This window comes from Fundulus heteroclitus, unplaced genomic scaffold, assembly GCF_011125445.2.
Source record: "Fundulus heteroclitus isolate FHET01 unplaced genomic scaffold, MU-UCD_Fhet_4.1 scaffold_252, whole genome shotgun sequence".
In the NCBI taxonomy this organism is placed as follows: Eukaryota; Metazoa; Chordata; class Actinopteri; order Cyprinodontiformes; family Fundulidae; genus Fundulus; species Fundulus heteroclitus.
Window position 1 is genome coordinate 73,145 of NW_023396663.1, and position 16,380 is coordinate 89,524.

At 44.6% G+C, this 16,380-nt stretch overlaps 1 protein-coding gene across 10 annotated transcripts in view; it reads left to right on the forward strand.

Moving 5' to 3' along the window:
- Nucleotides 1–16,380, forward strand: part of LOC105922864 (O-sialoglycoprotein endopeptidase) — a 65,658-nt gene that overhangs the window by 13,283 nt on the left and 35,995 nt on the right. For 8 of the 10 annotated variants that reach the window (XM_036129930.1, XM_036129932.1, XM_036129933.1 and 5 more), the window contains 2 exons: nt 1,016–1,139; nt 7,646–8,669. In XM_036129930.1, coding sequence (XP_035985823.1) covers nt 1,016–1,139; nt 7,646–8,669 — 1,148 coding nt within the window. Of the gene's footprint in view, nt 1–1,015; nt 1,140–7,645; nt 8,670–11,936; nt 11,987–16,380 lie in introns of those variants that run through there. The other 2 variants (XM_036129938.1, XM_036129939.1) reach the window with 2 other exon arrangements.

Genomic DNA, 16,380 nt, shown 5'->3' on the forward strand with positions numbered 1-16,380 from the left:
TGAAAAAATGATTGACTTCCTGTAGGGTGTACACCATTGCTCCAAGAGGCTTTTTTGTAGGGCCTGAGAAGGTACATGTGCTTACCGAGTTTCATAATTGTCGGACAAAGCATGGCTTGGGGCTTACTGTTTTAATGCGTTTTAAATGATTTTCAACAAACTTGATTTTTGCGCTGCGATAACGAAGGCAAATATGGATATTTTTTCAAACTTTTGATAACTTTTAAGCCCCATGTCTTAACTCCACGCTGAAAAAAATTGAAAGTGATAGCTTGAAATCCCTAGGAGGAGAACGTTAAAGTTGGAGGGAAAAAACGGCCATATTTTACCCTTTGACCCAAAATGGCCAACGTCCTGTGGGGTTTAGAGCATACCCCCAAGAGACTTTTTTTAAATGATTTTCCATGATCTACCTACGTAGAAAATTTCAGTTTTCTACGTGTTACGGTTTGGCCCAACTCACTCTAGTTGGCGCTGTTGAGCCGGTTTGCCACGCCCGTTTTAAATTACACTAAAATCATGCAATTTCACACGGGGGACAATTTCGGGTAAAGTTTGGTGAGTTTTCATGCATGTTTAGGCCTCCAAAAAGCCGTTCCAAGAGTTCCAAGAATAAATAATAATAATAAATCCTGCAGTTACAATAGGCCTTCGCAGCGCTTAGCTGCTCTGGCCTAATAAGTCCTTTTACAGGTGTATGTATGTCCAGATTGATCTACTAGAGTACCAGGAGGTAATAAGCTGTCAGATAACTCTTAGAACGTCTGTTTAGGAACACGTAGTAATCCTTACAGCTCTCTACATACAGATTTAAACAACTAAAAATAATTTCTTTCAATAGGTCTCTTATGTGCTTGTCTATTCTGTGTAGTTGTGCATTTTATCCCGTGAAAGCAAAATGAGGCCATGTGTAAGGACTGAAATATACATCCTTTTAGTTGTTGGTATTACGTTAAATGAAACTAATAGTTTAAGTCTAAATAGGGTCAATATTGTTGTCACACCTTTCCTTTAGACTGTTTCCTGGCTTGGAGCCGAGTCTTCCCTGTTGGAGGACTGTTTGCAGACGATCTCTGAGCCCACGGACCTGAAAAATCTGCTGCAGCACCACAAGAGCATTGGGCATTTAGACCAACATGGTAGGTCACTTCTTTTAACTATCGGTGTAACAATACTTCGTTCCACGTCGATATATCGATTAAATGACTGACAATCCACTTAAATCGATGCCATATGAAAATATCAATCCACATCATCATTTTTAACATGCACCCTTTATTTTGAAATTCACAAGGAAAATCAGAAGACTTTTTTTATTTAAAGATGCATAGCCATGTTATTTAACTTTAAATTTTTTTTTAAAAATTATACGTCAATAGCTCACTGGTTTCATACAAAGTTTTTATGAAAGAGTATGGCATCCTGCTGGCGTATCAGTTGTTATTATGGTGTTTTACGCTTTGTTTTTGCTCAATTTGTTAGTGAATAAAGCCTTTCGTGTTTATTTACGATTTTAACAGAAGTACGTACTGCACATGCAAAGCAGGGGTTGAAAGGGCTAATGGCTATTACCATCTCCCAGTGAAACAATGTAGAATGGTCCAAGATCCAAAAAAAATATGATTCCAAGAGGGAAAAACCTGGAATGTGGCTGGGAATACAGCATGAACGTTGGTGTTCACTGAAGCAGACACTGAACCTGCCGATTGCTCAGATGTGACGCAGAGTTTATTGACGTGAGTAAATGTTCTGATATGAGGCTCTTAAAAATTGCTGTAGATCTGTATATTTAATTAATAACCAGAACTAAACAAGGAGAAGCAGCATTTAGTTCCTACGCTCCACTTATCTGGAACAAACTTCCAGAAAATTGTAAAGGTGCGGAAAGCCTGAGTTCCTTTAAATCAAGATTAAAAACACACTTGTTTAGGATTGCCTTTAACTGTTCTAGTTAACTGAATCACCACTTTTTTGTTCTATTTTCTATCTACATTTTATTCCTACTTGCTTTTATTCTGTTTTATTTTGCTATATTTTAATCATGTAAAGCACTTTGCATTGTCCTTGTACTGAATTGTGCTATATAAATTTTGCCTTGCCTAATAACGGTTGTTCTTCAATCACACTGAGCTGCCGCTTTACTGCGAGTCATCTCAGAGGGTCAGACTCGGTCCGGCATTTTAATTTAAAATTGTTAAAGGCATACTATGCAACATTTTTCAGTTAATTAATGTGTTCCATACCGATTTGGATGATTAAATGAGTCATTTCAGGTCGAACAAAGGTTTTCTCAGCCGCCCTGGGGGTCTGTGGGGGAAATACCACACTTGCAATTGCAAGAGCTCACGGCCCGCACACACAGAAGTCTCGCTTTACGGCGAGAACTCCATGTGTTTTTGCCCTGCCATTCACTATATGGACGCGCGAAAGCAACAACAAAGAACCGCGTGTTAACGTCAAATAAACATGCAAGCATATCGAGTTTTATTATTATTATTTTTTTTTTTTTTTATGTTGGCGAGACACTACCGCGGCTGCCGCGGCGGCGGCAGCGTCTCGCCAACATAAAAAAAAAAAATACATAATAATAATAATAATAATAAAACTGGCGCGGCGGCCGCAGTCGCGGCTTGGCGAGGCGGCCGCCTCGCCAAGATAGCGCTGCGGGAAGCTTGATGTTCATACCTTCACTGTGTTAGTCATTGTTTGTACTGCCGTTTTTTCCACTTCGCGTTCGCCTGTCTGCTAAGCTCAAAACAACCGCGCCTGGCTTGACGGAGGAACCAGAACAGCTGAGCATCTTTATGACAGTGCACTTTTACTTTCGCCCTCTGGGGGGAGCCTCGCTGGAAAATCAACCCCGGTTGCATAGTATACCTTTAATTAAGAAAACTGGCACTATGTGTTTCTACCACTAGATGGCGCCACATCGGTTTATATCTGCTAATCGTGCCTGGTATAGGGGCTATATTTACCCACTAAAAGGACCATCCAAACATTATCAGGATGGAGGCTTGGTGTATATTCAATTCAATTTTATTTATATAGCGCCAAATCTTGAAACGTGTCATCTCAAGGCACTTTACAAAGTCAAGTTCAATCATATTATACAGATTGGTCAAAAATTTCATATATAAGGAAACCAGTTGATTGCACCAAAGTCCCGACAAGCAGCATTCACTCCTGGGGAACCGTAGAGCCACAGGGACGGTCGTCTGCATTGTACATGGCTTTGCTGCAATCCCTCATACTGAGCAAGCATGAAGCGACAGTGGGAAGAAAAACTCCCCGTTAGCGGGAAGGAAAACCTCCGGCAGAACCGGGCTCAGTATGGACGGTCATCTGCCTCGACTGACTGGGGGTTACAGAAGACAGAGCAGAGACACAACAAGAGAGACAAAAAAGCACAGAAGCACACATTGATCCAGTAATCTGTTCTACATTAGATGGTAATAGCGGGTGAGCCGTCTTCTCTGGATGATGTCACAGTTAACAGAACGCCAGACCAGGTGTACCTACTATGAAGATAAGAGAGAGAACAGAGAGTTAAAGCAGAAATGACAACACGTAATGCATAATTGATGAACAGTGAACTCTATAGAGTGAGAAAATTAGATCCTGATGTCCTCCAGTAGCCTATGCCTATAGCAGTAAAACTATAAAGGTAGCTCAGAGAAACATGAGCCACTCTAGTTATAAGTTTTGTCAAAAAGATTAGTCTTAAAAGTAGACAGGGTGTCTGCCTCACGGACCAAAACTGGGAGTTGGTTCCACAGGAGAGGAGCCTGATAGCTAAAGGTATATAACCTTATTTTATCATGATCAAACAGTTTTTGGTCTTTTTTTTACAGAATAAAAGGTGTGTGTGTGTGTGTGTGTATATATATATATATATATATATATATATATATATATATATATATATATATATATAATATGAAATGTGGCGATATACCTTTAAATTTCTGCCTAGAAATAAAATGGTCAAATCATATTTGTTTTGTGCGTTAATATCAATTCAGTGTAAATAACAGTGATAGGGCAGATGATACTGCATCATCCGTTTTTCCGTCCATCCGTTTTCTTCCGCTTATCTGGGGTCAGGTCGCAGGAGTAGCAGCTTCAGTAGGGAGGCCCAGACGTCCGTCTCCCCGGCCACTTGGGCCAGCTCCTCCGGGGGAATCCCAAGGCGTTCCCAGGCCAGCCGAGAAACATAGTTTCTCCAGAGTGTCCTGGGTCTTCCCCTGGACCTCCTCCCGGTGGGACGTGCCTGGAACACCTCACCAGGGAGGCGTCCAGGAGGCATCCTAACCAGATGCCCGACTCACCTCAACTGGCTCCTCTCAACGTGTAGGAGCAGCGGCTCTACTCTGAGTCCTCCCCGGATGACTGAGCTCCTCACCCTATCTCTAAGGGAGAGCCCAGACACACTACGGACAAAACTAATTTTGGCCGCTTGTATCTGGGATCTCGTTCTTTCGGTCACGACCCAAAGTTTGTGACCATAGATGAGGGTAGGAACGTAGATCGACCGGTAAATCGAGAGCTCAGCTCTCTCTTCACCACAACGGATCGGTACAGCGCCCGCTTCACAGCAGACGCCACACCAATCCGCCTGTCGATCTCACACTCCATCTTCCCCTCATTCGTGAACAAGACCACAAGATACTTGAACTCCTCCACTAGGGGCAGCACATCCTCCCCAACCCGGAGAAGGCACTCTACCCTTTTCCGGTTCAAAACCATGGTCTTGGATTTGAAGGCACTGATTTTCATCCCGGCCGCTTCGCACTCGGCTGCAAACCGCTTTAGTGAGAGCTGTAGATCACGCCCTGATGAAGCCAATAGGACCATGTCACCCGCGAATAGCAGAGACACAATCCTAAGGCCACCAAAATGGATCCCCTCAACACCTTGGCTGCGCCTAGTAATTTTGTCCATAAACATTATGAACAGAATCGGTGACAAAGGGCAACCTTGGTGGAGTCCAACTCTCACCGGAAACGAGTCCGACTTACTGCCGGCAATGCGGACCAGACTCTGACACCGGTCGTACAGAGACCTGACAGCCCTTATTAAAGGGCCCAGTACTCCATACTCCCGGAGTACCCCCCACAGGATCCCTCGGGGGACACGGTCGAATGCCTTCTCCAGATCCACAAAACACATGTAAGACTGGTTGGGCAAACTCCCATGCCCCCTACAGGATCCTGCTGAGGGTGTAGAGCTGGTCCAGTGTTCCACGGCCAGGACGGACACCACACTGCTCTTCCTGAATCTGAGATTCGATTAGCCGATGGACCCTCCTTTCCAGAACCCCTGAATAGACCTTACCAGGGAGGCTTAAGAGTGTGATTCCTCTATAGTTTGAACACACCCTCCAGTCCCCCTTTTTAAATAGGGGGACCACCACCCCCGCCTGCCAATCCAGGAGAACTGCCCCTGATGTCCACGCAATGCTGCAGAGCCGCGTTAACCAACACAGCCCCACAACATCCAGAGCCTTAAGGTACTCAAGGCAAATCTCATCCACCCCCGGAGCCTTGCCACCGAGAAGCTTTTTAACAACCTCGGCAACCTCAGCACCAGAGATGGGAGACCCAGAATCCTCAGGCTCTGCTTCCGCAATGGAAGACGTGTTGGTGGGATTAAGGAGGTCTTCGAAGTATTCCGCCCACCGACGCACGACGTCCTGAGTCAAGGTCAGCAGCACACCACCCCCACTATAAACAGTGTTGGTACCGCACTGCTTCCCCCTGTTGAGACGCCGGATAGTGGACCAGAATCGCTTCGAAGCCGTACGGAAGTCTTTCTCCATGGCCTCTCCGAATTCTTCCCACGCCCGAGTTTTAGCCTCGGCGACCAGCCGAGCCGCCTGCCGCTTCGACTGCCAGTACACATCAGCTGCTTCCGGAGTCCCACAGGCCAATAAAGCCTGATAGGACTCGGTTTCGAGGGTTGCTGCCGCGACATGCACCGACAACCTTGCGGCCATAGCTCCGACGACTAGCCGCCTCAACATTAGAGGTGCAGAACATGGTCCATTCAGACTCAATGTCCCCCGCCTCCCTCGGGAAGTGTTTAAAGTTCTCCCGGAGGTGGGAGTTAAAGCTCCGTCTCACAGGGGACTCTGCCAGACATTCCCAGCAAACCCTCACAATACGTTTGGGCCTGCCAGGTCTGACCGGCTTCCTCCCCCACCATCGGAGCCAACTCACCACCAGGTAGTGGTCGGTGGAGAGCTCCGCCCCTCTCTTCACCCGAGTGGCCAAGACATGCGATGAAACGACAACAAAGTCGATCATTGAACTGCGGCCTAGGGTGTCCTGGTGCCAAGAGCACATGTGGACACCCTTATGTTTGAACATGGTGTTTGTGATGGACAATCCATGACAAGCACAGAAGTCCAACAACAGAACACCACTCGAGTTCAGATCAGGTGGGCCATTCCTCCCAACCACGCCCCTCCAGGACCCACTGTCATTGCCCACGTGAGCGTTGAAGTCCCCCAGCAAAACGAGGGAGTCCCCAGGAGGGGCACTCTCCAGTACCCCTTTCCAAGGACATCAAAAAGGGTGGGTAATCTGAACTGTCGTTTGGTGCATAAGCACAAACAACAGTCAGAACTCGTACCCCCACACGAATGCGAAGGGAGGCCACCCTCTCGTTCACCGGGGAGAACCCCAACGTGCAGGCACCGAGATGAGGGGCAACAAGTATGCCCACCCCATACTGCATCATATCGATCGCAAATCGTAACAGACTTTGTGATATCGGCAAATATCATATTGTCTCCCAACTCACTTTTGAAGCCCATATAAATCACCTAGGGGAAAAACCTGGAATGTGGCTGGGAATACAGCCACATTCCAAGACCTCTTTCTATCACCTCCGAAATATTTCCAAACTTCGTCCCATTCTCTCCCTCCCAGACGCAGAAAAGCTGGTTCATGACTTTTTCTCCTCCAGACTGGACTATTGCAACGCACTTCTCATTGAGATCCCTAGAAAAAGTCTGCAGAGGCTTCAGTACATTCAACACTCTGCAGCTAGGATCCTGATGAGAGTATGGAAACATGAGCACATTACCCCCATCCTCCATTCACTACACTGGCTTCCCATGTCCACCAGGATTGAGTACAAGGTTTCCCTCCTCACACATCAATGCATCTATGGACATGCCCCCGCCTACCTCAAAGAACTTATCAACCCACAGAAGACAACCCGGTCCCTTTGCTCCACTCACTCAAACCTCCTCCACATTCCCAGAACCAGACTCAGGACAATAGGAGATAGGGCATTTTGAGCTGCTGCCCCGCATCTGTGGAATGCCTTCCCTGACTTCTTGAGGGCACCTCAGTCCACTGAGTGTTCTAAAAAAGGCCTTAAAACATTTCTTTTTAGCAAAGCTTTTGGTCCCCTTTAGATGTTTTATTTTTTTTCTCTCTTCTGAAAAATATTTTTTTAAATTTATTTTCTTATACTTTTTTTCTTTTTTACCTGTAGCACTTGGAGATCTATTGATGGAAAGTGCAGTATAAATTAAATTTATTATTATTATTGTCATCAAAGCTGCTGATTTACATCTCTGTAGATTGTAGGAGCTAACCTCATGTCTCTTTTTTAAATTTTCCTTTTCATTCAGTTCCACCTGCTAGTATGGGCGACAGCATCCTTTCCTCCCTTTCTGCCCTTCCCCTGCAGAGATTGGCAGAACCTGTTGGGCGACCTGACCAGTTGGATCCGCGGCGAGACCTCCATGTTGAAACACGAGCTGCTGCGGAAGTAGTGGAAATAGTTACCGATTACTCAGTAGTCGAAGTAGATGTGAGCACTGGCGTTGAAGTGGTGATGGAAGAAAACAGCTTTGGAGAAAAGGAAGCCATGGTAGTTGAACATCCTGGGGTCAGCTTTTTGGAGAAGTTGTGTGAAGAGGAGCCAGAAAGAGAAGCAACAGAGCTTCCATCCTCCTCTCAACCTAAAGCTGCTACAGGGCCACATGACTGCCCCCACTGTGAGAAGCAATTTAAATTTGCCTCGTCACTGCTGGCACACGGCGTCATCCACACGGGAGAACGCCCTCACCGGTGCGCTGACTGCGGCCGCCGCTTCTCCTTTAGGCAGTCCCTTGACCGGCACAGGCGCACGCATAAAAAGGGCCACGCATATGACGGCGTCATCTGTGAGGAGACTTCTCGGTCCTTAACCGCCCTCACGCAGCACGAGCAGTCGCACACGGAAGATGGAGCATACTCGTGCCATCTCTGCAGCATGAACTTTAGCTGGAAGTCGGCCCTCGCAAAGCACTTCAAGACTCACACTGACTACTGCGACTCGGACCGGCTCAAAGAACGCTCCGAGGGCACACAAGAGACTGAAAAAGTTCTGGATGTCCACAAAGCTAGTGCTGGACCCAGAGAGCCAGACTGTCCTGTGGAAGCTGTGGATCAGCATCCGATGGAGTGGAAGTGCCAGAGTGTTGAAACCCCCTCCTCTGAATGCGTGCAAGACAACGGTATCAAACCACCAAAGGTCCGCACAAGTGGACGCAAACGTACACCCACCATGAAGATCCAGGCAACACGTTTACAGGAGCATGTAGCGCCTAATCAAAGGAGCGAGTCCAATAGGGCGAACCCCTCTGCGCTGAGACCTTTACCCGTCATTAGGTAAAATCACCACTCCTCAGTGTTGTGCAATTATACACTGTTTAAAGTTATTTAATGTTTAGTAAATAAATTGAATTCGAGCACTAGCGATCTTTTAACAGCAAAACCTGCACACACATAAAATAAGAGTGACAACTTCTTTTCAAGTCCAAGAATTTAATAACAGAAATAAAATGAACATCCAGAGAACATCACTATGTAATGCTGTTTATCTGAATTAACACAATATTTCAATCAGTAAATCCTCTCTACTAACCTAGTGAAACTTAACTAAACTACTAAGCAACATGAAGATAAAAAGAAGCTAAGCTAAGGAACTATTTACATGCAAAACAAACAAAAAAAACTAAAATTGTTGGTCATAATCAGAATAATTCAGTGAATCCTTGTTCACTGAAGACCTGACCTGAAGCATGGAATAGAGTTAAAAAAAACATTTGGCATGTGTTTCAACCCATTCACAATGCAAAGCCCAAGTTAACCAGAACATTATTTTGAGTAAATAATATTCTGACTGACTGATTTGCTCAGTAAAATCATTTAACCTTATGACGGCCGATCTTATTATGCGATCCTACCTCCAGGCACTAGGGGTCGCGGCAGCGATCGTCGCTAACCTGGTTAAAGTCTATAGTTATACCGGCATTAATATACCATATTGATGCGGGAATAAGGCTCCATAACACCATTGAAGGATGGCGGAGCAGAAAAGGTACGCATTATGCTTTAAAACAAACTCCTTTTGAAATGTCCGAAACCGGATGTTAGCAAGGCTAATAGCAGTTTGGCTAGCGGGCATTCGGCACTAACAAAGGCTTTAGCTTTATTTTTAGTCATAATGAGTGGGCTAGATAACGTAAACATTAATGTAAACATTAATGTCCCCTCAATGTATGAAACCCTTGTGGAGATAACCTTCCTGGTTAAAACCATAAAATACACTCAAACGATATTAGCAGTACCATAAATGGAAGGCTAGCGTGAGCTATTTCATTAGCCCTTTGTTCTAAACTCCATGTGTCCAACGATTTACAAAACATTTCCCAATAAACCTTTTAACTTCACCCTCAGCTTGCTGCCCCATCTGTTGGTGCCTCATGTGTGAGTTTTGTCCACTTTGGCCGTTCCAGGAAGGACGTAAAAGCAGGGAGAACCATTGGTTTCTTCTTGGCAGGCTAGCGTTTAGCTATGCAGCACCATGAGCTAACCAACAGCGTGTGGACGGAATGCCTGGGGTTTCTGCGGCCTAGCAGAAACACGCATGTGTGGTCGGGACCCATGTCCATTTGAGCAGGGGTTTTCCTCAGCATACAGCTTTCAGCTCCATCTGGGTTCTCTTCCCGGTACAGGCTGAGGAGAAATACAACAAGGCTGTTTTTGGCATGCAGGATCCTTCCTGCTGCATCTGATTATGAGGTTAAGACAGCAAACTTAACTCGGATTTGCCCGGACATGTTCTCCGGGCGACGAGAATTTCTCCAGGGCCTCATGGTCCAGGCCTTCTTGTCTGCTCCAGGGAGAGGTGGTCTGAGAGAGCTGCTGTAGAGCTGGGGTGGGAGCCCCCCCTCTGAGGGCTCCAGCCAGAGTAGCAGTCTCCTGAGAAGGTGTGAAGTCAGCTCGTGGCCTCTTCCAGGACCCATGCATGGCTCCTGCAGGGCCTTCAGTCACATGGCTGCTGAGGAAGGAGACCCCCCCCCCCATCTCCTTGAGTGCTGGCCGTCTGTTGATGGAGGAGTGTGTGGAGAAGAGAAAACTGAAGCAGAGGTGTGCTGTGACTTTTATCTGTAGGGAGTGGTCACAGCTGGCCTCCCGCTGAGAGAAGGGAGAGAGGCCGCCCTCTCTGAGATCAATTATTCATCATGGCGTTATTATAGCATAATATTCCCCTCTTTAAATCAGAGAATGGCAGATCCGATTCTCCATTTTCGGATTTACCAAAGGTCCATACGCCATGATCTGGAATGGCAAAAGTCACTAGGGGTTCCTGTGGACGAGAGGACAGTCATTGAAAGTTCAGTTCCATCAGAAAGTAGGGCTGAACAATTAATCGCATTTTCAATATAATCGCGATTTAAAAAAACCCAATTTCCAAATCGCAGAGTCTGCAATTTTTGGCTATGTAACAATCAGGGAATTAAACACGTCCATTAGGTGTCGGTAAAATGTTTAAAGTGGGTTTGCCTCCACATGGAAGGGAAGACAGTTGCAGCAGTAAGATAATGTAATTGTATTACTTGTTTTACAGTTTATATAATCATACATAGCATTAAGTACAGGTCAATCAGTTTAATACATAGACTTGTTTGTTGGTTGCACTTTATGTTCAACAAGGATAGATGTCCAAATCAACTAAAAGCTGTTCTCTTGAACAATATTCTGATTAATAGAAACATTAAAAGTTCTTGTTTTAAATAGTCCTTGTTTACAAACATCTTTATTTAGAGGCCATTTTTGTTGCTTGTGGTTAATGCAGAGAAAAGTCAAAATTGCAATTTTGGTTGAAATATATTCAATTTTCAATTCAATTCAATTTTATTTATATAGCGCCAAATCATGAAACATGTCATCTCAAGGCACTTTACAAAATCAAGTTCAATCATATTATACAGATTGGTCAAAAAATGTCCTATATAAGGAAACCAGTTGATTGCATCAAAGTCCCGACAAGCAGCATTCACTCCTGGGGAAGCGTAGAGCCACAGGGAGAGTCGTCTGCATTGTACATGGCTTTGCTGCAATCCCTCATACTGAGCAAGCATGAAGCGACAGTGGGAAGAAAAACTCTCCATTAACGGGAAGGAAAACCTCCGGCAGAACCGGGCTCAGTATGAACGGCCATCTGCCTCGACCGACTGGGGTTACAGAAGACAGAGCAGAGACACAACAAGAGAGACAAAAAAGCACAGAAGCACACATTGATCGAGTAATCAGTTCTACATTAGATGGTAGTAGCGGGTGAGCCGTCTTCTCTGGATGATGTCACAGTTAACAGAACACCAGACCAGGTGTACCTACTATGAAGAATAAGAGAGAGAGCAAAAAGTTAAAAGTTGAAATGACGACAGTCATTTCAATGTAATACAATGCAAAACTGGAGAACAGTAGACTGAAGAACAGTAGAAATCAGTAGAGTGAGAAAATTAGACCCTGATGTCCTCCAGCAGCCTAGGCCTATCATAGCACAACTATAGAGATAGCTCAGGGTATGAGCCACTCTAACTATTGTCAGGGTTCTCTGTGTCTTGCTGCTTTAACTCTACTCCTCAGGTGTGTCTAGTTGGCTGAGGAGGCGTGGCCCACACCTGCAGCTCGTTGCAGGCGGCTTCCTCTGGCTTCTTAAGCAGAGCGCTGACAGATGGAAGACGCCAGAGCCTTAACCAGTCGTGGTACGACGTGGCCTCTGTCCCAACTCTCGGAAACCAGCTTGTGAGTTTTTTGCTCTTCGTTTTTTGACAAATTTTTGGATCTCTCTGTTTTGCCTCAGATTTTGGTGCTTGGATGCACTCACCTGTCTTGACGTCTCATCCGAAGAAACAGACCAGCAGAACCTGTCTGCTCAGATTTTGCTCTGGTGCTCCCCTCATACTTCCTGGATGTTACCCAGCGAGGCCTGAGACCCCCTTTCCTGGGTTCTGTTGGTTCTGTGTTCACTCTGGTCAATCCATCTGTCAACCGTTGCCGATGAGGCTCGCTCAGGATCCCTCGCCAGTTACATCTGCCGTCCTCAGCCACTAGCCGCCTATCTCCAGCAGCGTAAAGTCATAGAGTCCTCCCGACGCTACTTCTTCCCGGTTAGGTCCGCCCAGCCCAATGGTAAGCAGCGCCACTTCAAGCAATTCTCCGGGTTCTCCTTTCAGAGTTACTCACTCCCTCTCTCTTGCAGACTCTCCAGCCGTGACTTTCTGACCCAGCCGAATCACCTGTAGTTCCGTCCGTAGATCTGCCTGTTTCCAAAATAAACATCTTAAAACTGTGCATTGCCTCCCGTTCGTATCTGCATGTGGACTCGTCACCTGAAAACCATGACAACTATAAGCTTTGTCAAAAAGGAAAGTTTTAACATTAGTCTTAAAAATAGATAGGGTGTCTGCCTCACGGACCAAAACTGGGAGTTGGTTCCACAGGAGAGGAGCCTGATAGCTAAAGGATCTGCCTCCCATTCTACTTTTAGAGACTCTAGGAACCACCAGCAGACCTGCAGTCTGAGAGCGAAGTGCTCTGTTAGGAACATACGGGGTAATCAGAGCTCTGATATATGATGGAGCTTGATTATTAAGGGCTTTATACGTTAGAAGGAGAATTTTAAATTCTATTCTTGATTTAACAGGAAGCCAATGAAGGGAAGCTAAAATTGGAGAAATATGATCCCGCTTGTTGATTTTCATCAGAACTCTTGCCGCAGCATTTTGAATCAGCTGAAGACTTCGAACTGCATTTTGTGGACTTCCTGATAGTAAAGAATTACAATAGTCCAGCCTTGAAGTAACAAATGCATGGACTAGTTTTTCAGCATCACTCCTGGACAGAAAATATCGTAGGCAGAACGCAATCATTTCTGCTCCGAGTTTAGATGCTGTGGGTCTTTTAGCAACTAATTTGCACAGCGAGGAAACAAGTTGATTTGTTGTTTGTATATGTTTTAAAAGACATGATAAATTAAACTGGGGAAAAAAATTGCATTAAATCGCAATATTAAGAAAAGAAATTGCAATTAGATTATTTTCCAAAATCGTTCAGCCCTATCAGAAAGCGTGTCTCTTGGAAGGATTGAGGCATGTTGGGTGGGTAGCTGACCCTTACTATAAAATATTCAGACATTAATCCTTTGGATGTGCCACAAATATTTAGACATACACACCAAAATTCCAAACCAAGAAAATAAATAAATAAAACAAAACAAATTCTAAACACCGCGGTAAACTGATGGTTAACCTCCACTTTTTAAGTCCTAGAACAATAAGAAAGTGTTAAAACAGAATAAACCGTGCTAGAAATTATTTTTGACCTTATCACACTGAGGCATGATAAGTTGCGTTGTTGCTTTTTCGATCAGCTCGCCGTATAATCTTGTTAAACATGCGACAAATTCGGTCAGAAAATCTCGGCAGATACTTTCAAAGTTTTTCTTTGTGATCATTTCTTTGGAATGGTTCCACCTTTTACCAATATGATCTTGCGGTTTTGCATTGTAAAAGAGTTGACCTGCATCTGGCTGCCTAGGCTTTCGTGGCAACCTGTCTTCAAACCTTTCGATCTGCTGGATCACTGGAGAACTGACTTTGTGTCTTTTCTTAGGCCTGTTTCCTGTCTGAAGGTTTAAGACTCTACGCTTGCTTTGTTTCCTGTCACATTGCAAACGAGTGTTCCAAACAAGCTAGGCATATCTGCGGGTTTCATGCATGGAAAAGTTACTTTCCCTGCAATGCATGGTCACTTCATAACGTACACTCTCATGTAAATTATGAAGGAACAAAGACTTGAAAAATGGGTCTTCTTCAGGATCTGGAGAATTACATCTCTGAGAATAAACGTTCCTTAAACTATAGTAATAATCTCTGGGTGTTTCATTTTCCTGTTGAATAACGCTGAAAGTGTCAAGAGTTATTGAAGCCTGATCCCTGTACACAGAATATTATTCTCTTAAAGCTTTGTAAAGAGCTGAATAACTGTCACGAATCTCTGGAGGAAGAGCTTTAATGAAAACATGAATGCTCCTAGCTGTTTTCCAAATAAGCTTTAGTTTCTCACGAGATGAGGGAAATGGCAGGTGAAAGAGACAGCGTTCGACTTCCTGCAGATAATTATGAATGGTGGAATCATGATTATCTGGGTCGAAGTGTTCTATTTCACGAGCAAGAGACTCAAGTTGGTGAAAACGGAAACCGTAATTATGAGGTGGCCCTGGACAACCCGGGAAGTCAAATCGGTTATGTTCGTGACCTGATGGAGGTCTGTGAACTAACTTTTGATGTAAGGAAGAATGTTCCTGATCTTTCCAAGGTGAGAGCTTTCCAAGGTGTGAACTCTAACCTGTGGTGGTGGCTTAGGTTGGAGTGGACCACCTGTGTGACTCTTCTGGCCCTTAGGGGGCGGCACAGAGTCAGCACAGGTGGTGGTATGAGTCAGGTGTGATGTCTGCTCATCCCCCAAATCTGAACCACCTGTACCTGCAGAGTTGTTTACCTGGTACTCTTTGGGGCTGTCCACTGCAGCAGGATGAAGCAAGGCTTCATCATGGACAGTCTGACTTCCAGCATCTCCCATGGAGTCTGTAGAAGTACTTCCTGTAAACTCAAAATTTAGAGGTTCTGTTCTAAATTTTGGCAAGACTGGTTCTGTTCTAGGTGCTGCGTTAGAAATTGCAGAGCTGTTCTGTGATTCCAGCTCCTGCAATGATTCAACCTGCTGAGGTTGATTGTGTGAAGATATCACCTAGAGGGTGGAGGACGCACTTCTCTGGTGAGGCGCATCCTCGCTGAAATCAGGAGTTTTGAGGTTCTTGGTCTCAGCGTCCGCTTCCTCCATCCTAACCTCGGCCTTTGAGAGTTCACGTTTGGTAGCACTCACTCTGTCTAAAACCATCTGATGCTCAACCTGTAACTGAAGAAACTATTTAGCATTCAATTGGGATCTTTGCTGATGCAGCAGGGTGATCTGACAAAGAACATCTGTAATCAGAGCATCTTTAGTTGGGTTTTCAATAAAATTCATCAGTTGCCTAATCATTTTATCGCATTCAGCAAGGTTAAAACTGTTTAAGTTGCTCCACTCATCTGCAGATAAGTTGATGAGGTCGGCAACGACAACCTTCTGCCTCTCTATGTCTGCTTGGTCCACCAAAGGTGCAGCTTCAGATGTGAGACGTTCTGGCTCCATCTTGCTAACACAAAACAAACACAGGTTATGATAAAACTTTCAAAATAACATAAGATCCAGTCTGTGCACGCTCAGCTATGCTTTTATGTTTAAACATAAATTTTGCAAATACTATTTGTGTGTGTGTGTGTAGAAACAGGTGCGCAGGTTGACCGTTCAACATGCAGCTTATGATGACACTATTCTTTCAGTGTTAAGAATGCTAAACCTTTAGGACTTACGAGCTCTGTAGCGACTGCTTTACCTTTCTTTAGGAATTACTAGCTTTTGCGCAAAGCTTCACCTTTTAAGGAATTACTAGCTTTTTAGCTTGTGCTTCTCACCTTTCTTATAAGGGAAATTAGCACTTTTAGCTTTTAGAGCACCACCTCCCTTTTCCACATAAACAGGATGGCACCTCAGATTAACTAGGAGTTAAATCTGGAGACAAATACGTCCCACACAACACATTTTAAAATGTCCTGTTAGATGCTCAAATCTCTAACCTAAGATGCTTTGCATATTTGTCTAACTTTCCTGGACTGGAAGTTGAGTTTGAAAGCGCATAACTGTGGACTTTCACTTAAGACTTGTGGTTTAAGCAAACATGAGGATAAGCCACAGCATCTGGAGACAGATGTGCAACAAAATTTTGTTCAGTCAGTAAGATTAACTTTACAGTTAAATCCACTCTGAGACTGTTGGTTATACCAGATACCTTGATTGATTCAAGCATCTGAGTTTAAGCTCTTTGTAGTACCGTTTGTTATTACTAGCTGAGAATTTTTTTTTAGTTAACTTTTATTTTCTAAAAGTCTAAAAACGTCACTGGTTAGCATTTTGCTTAGTAGTTTAG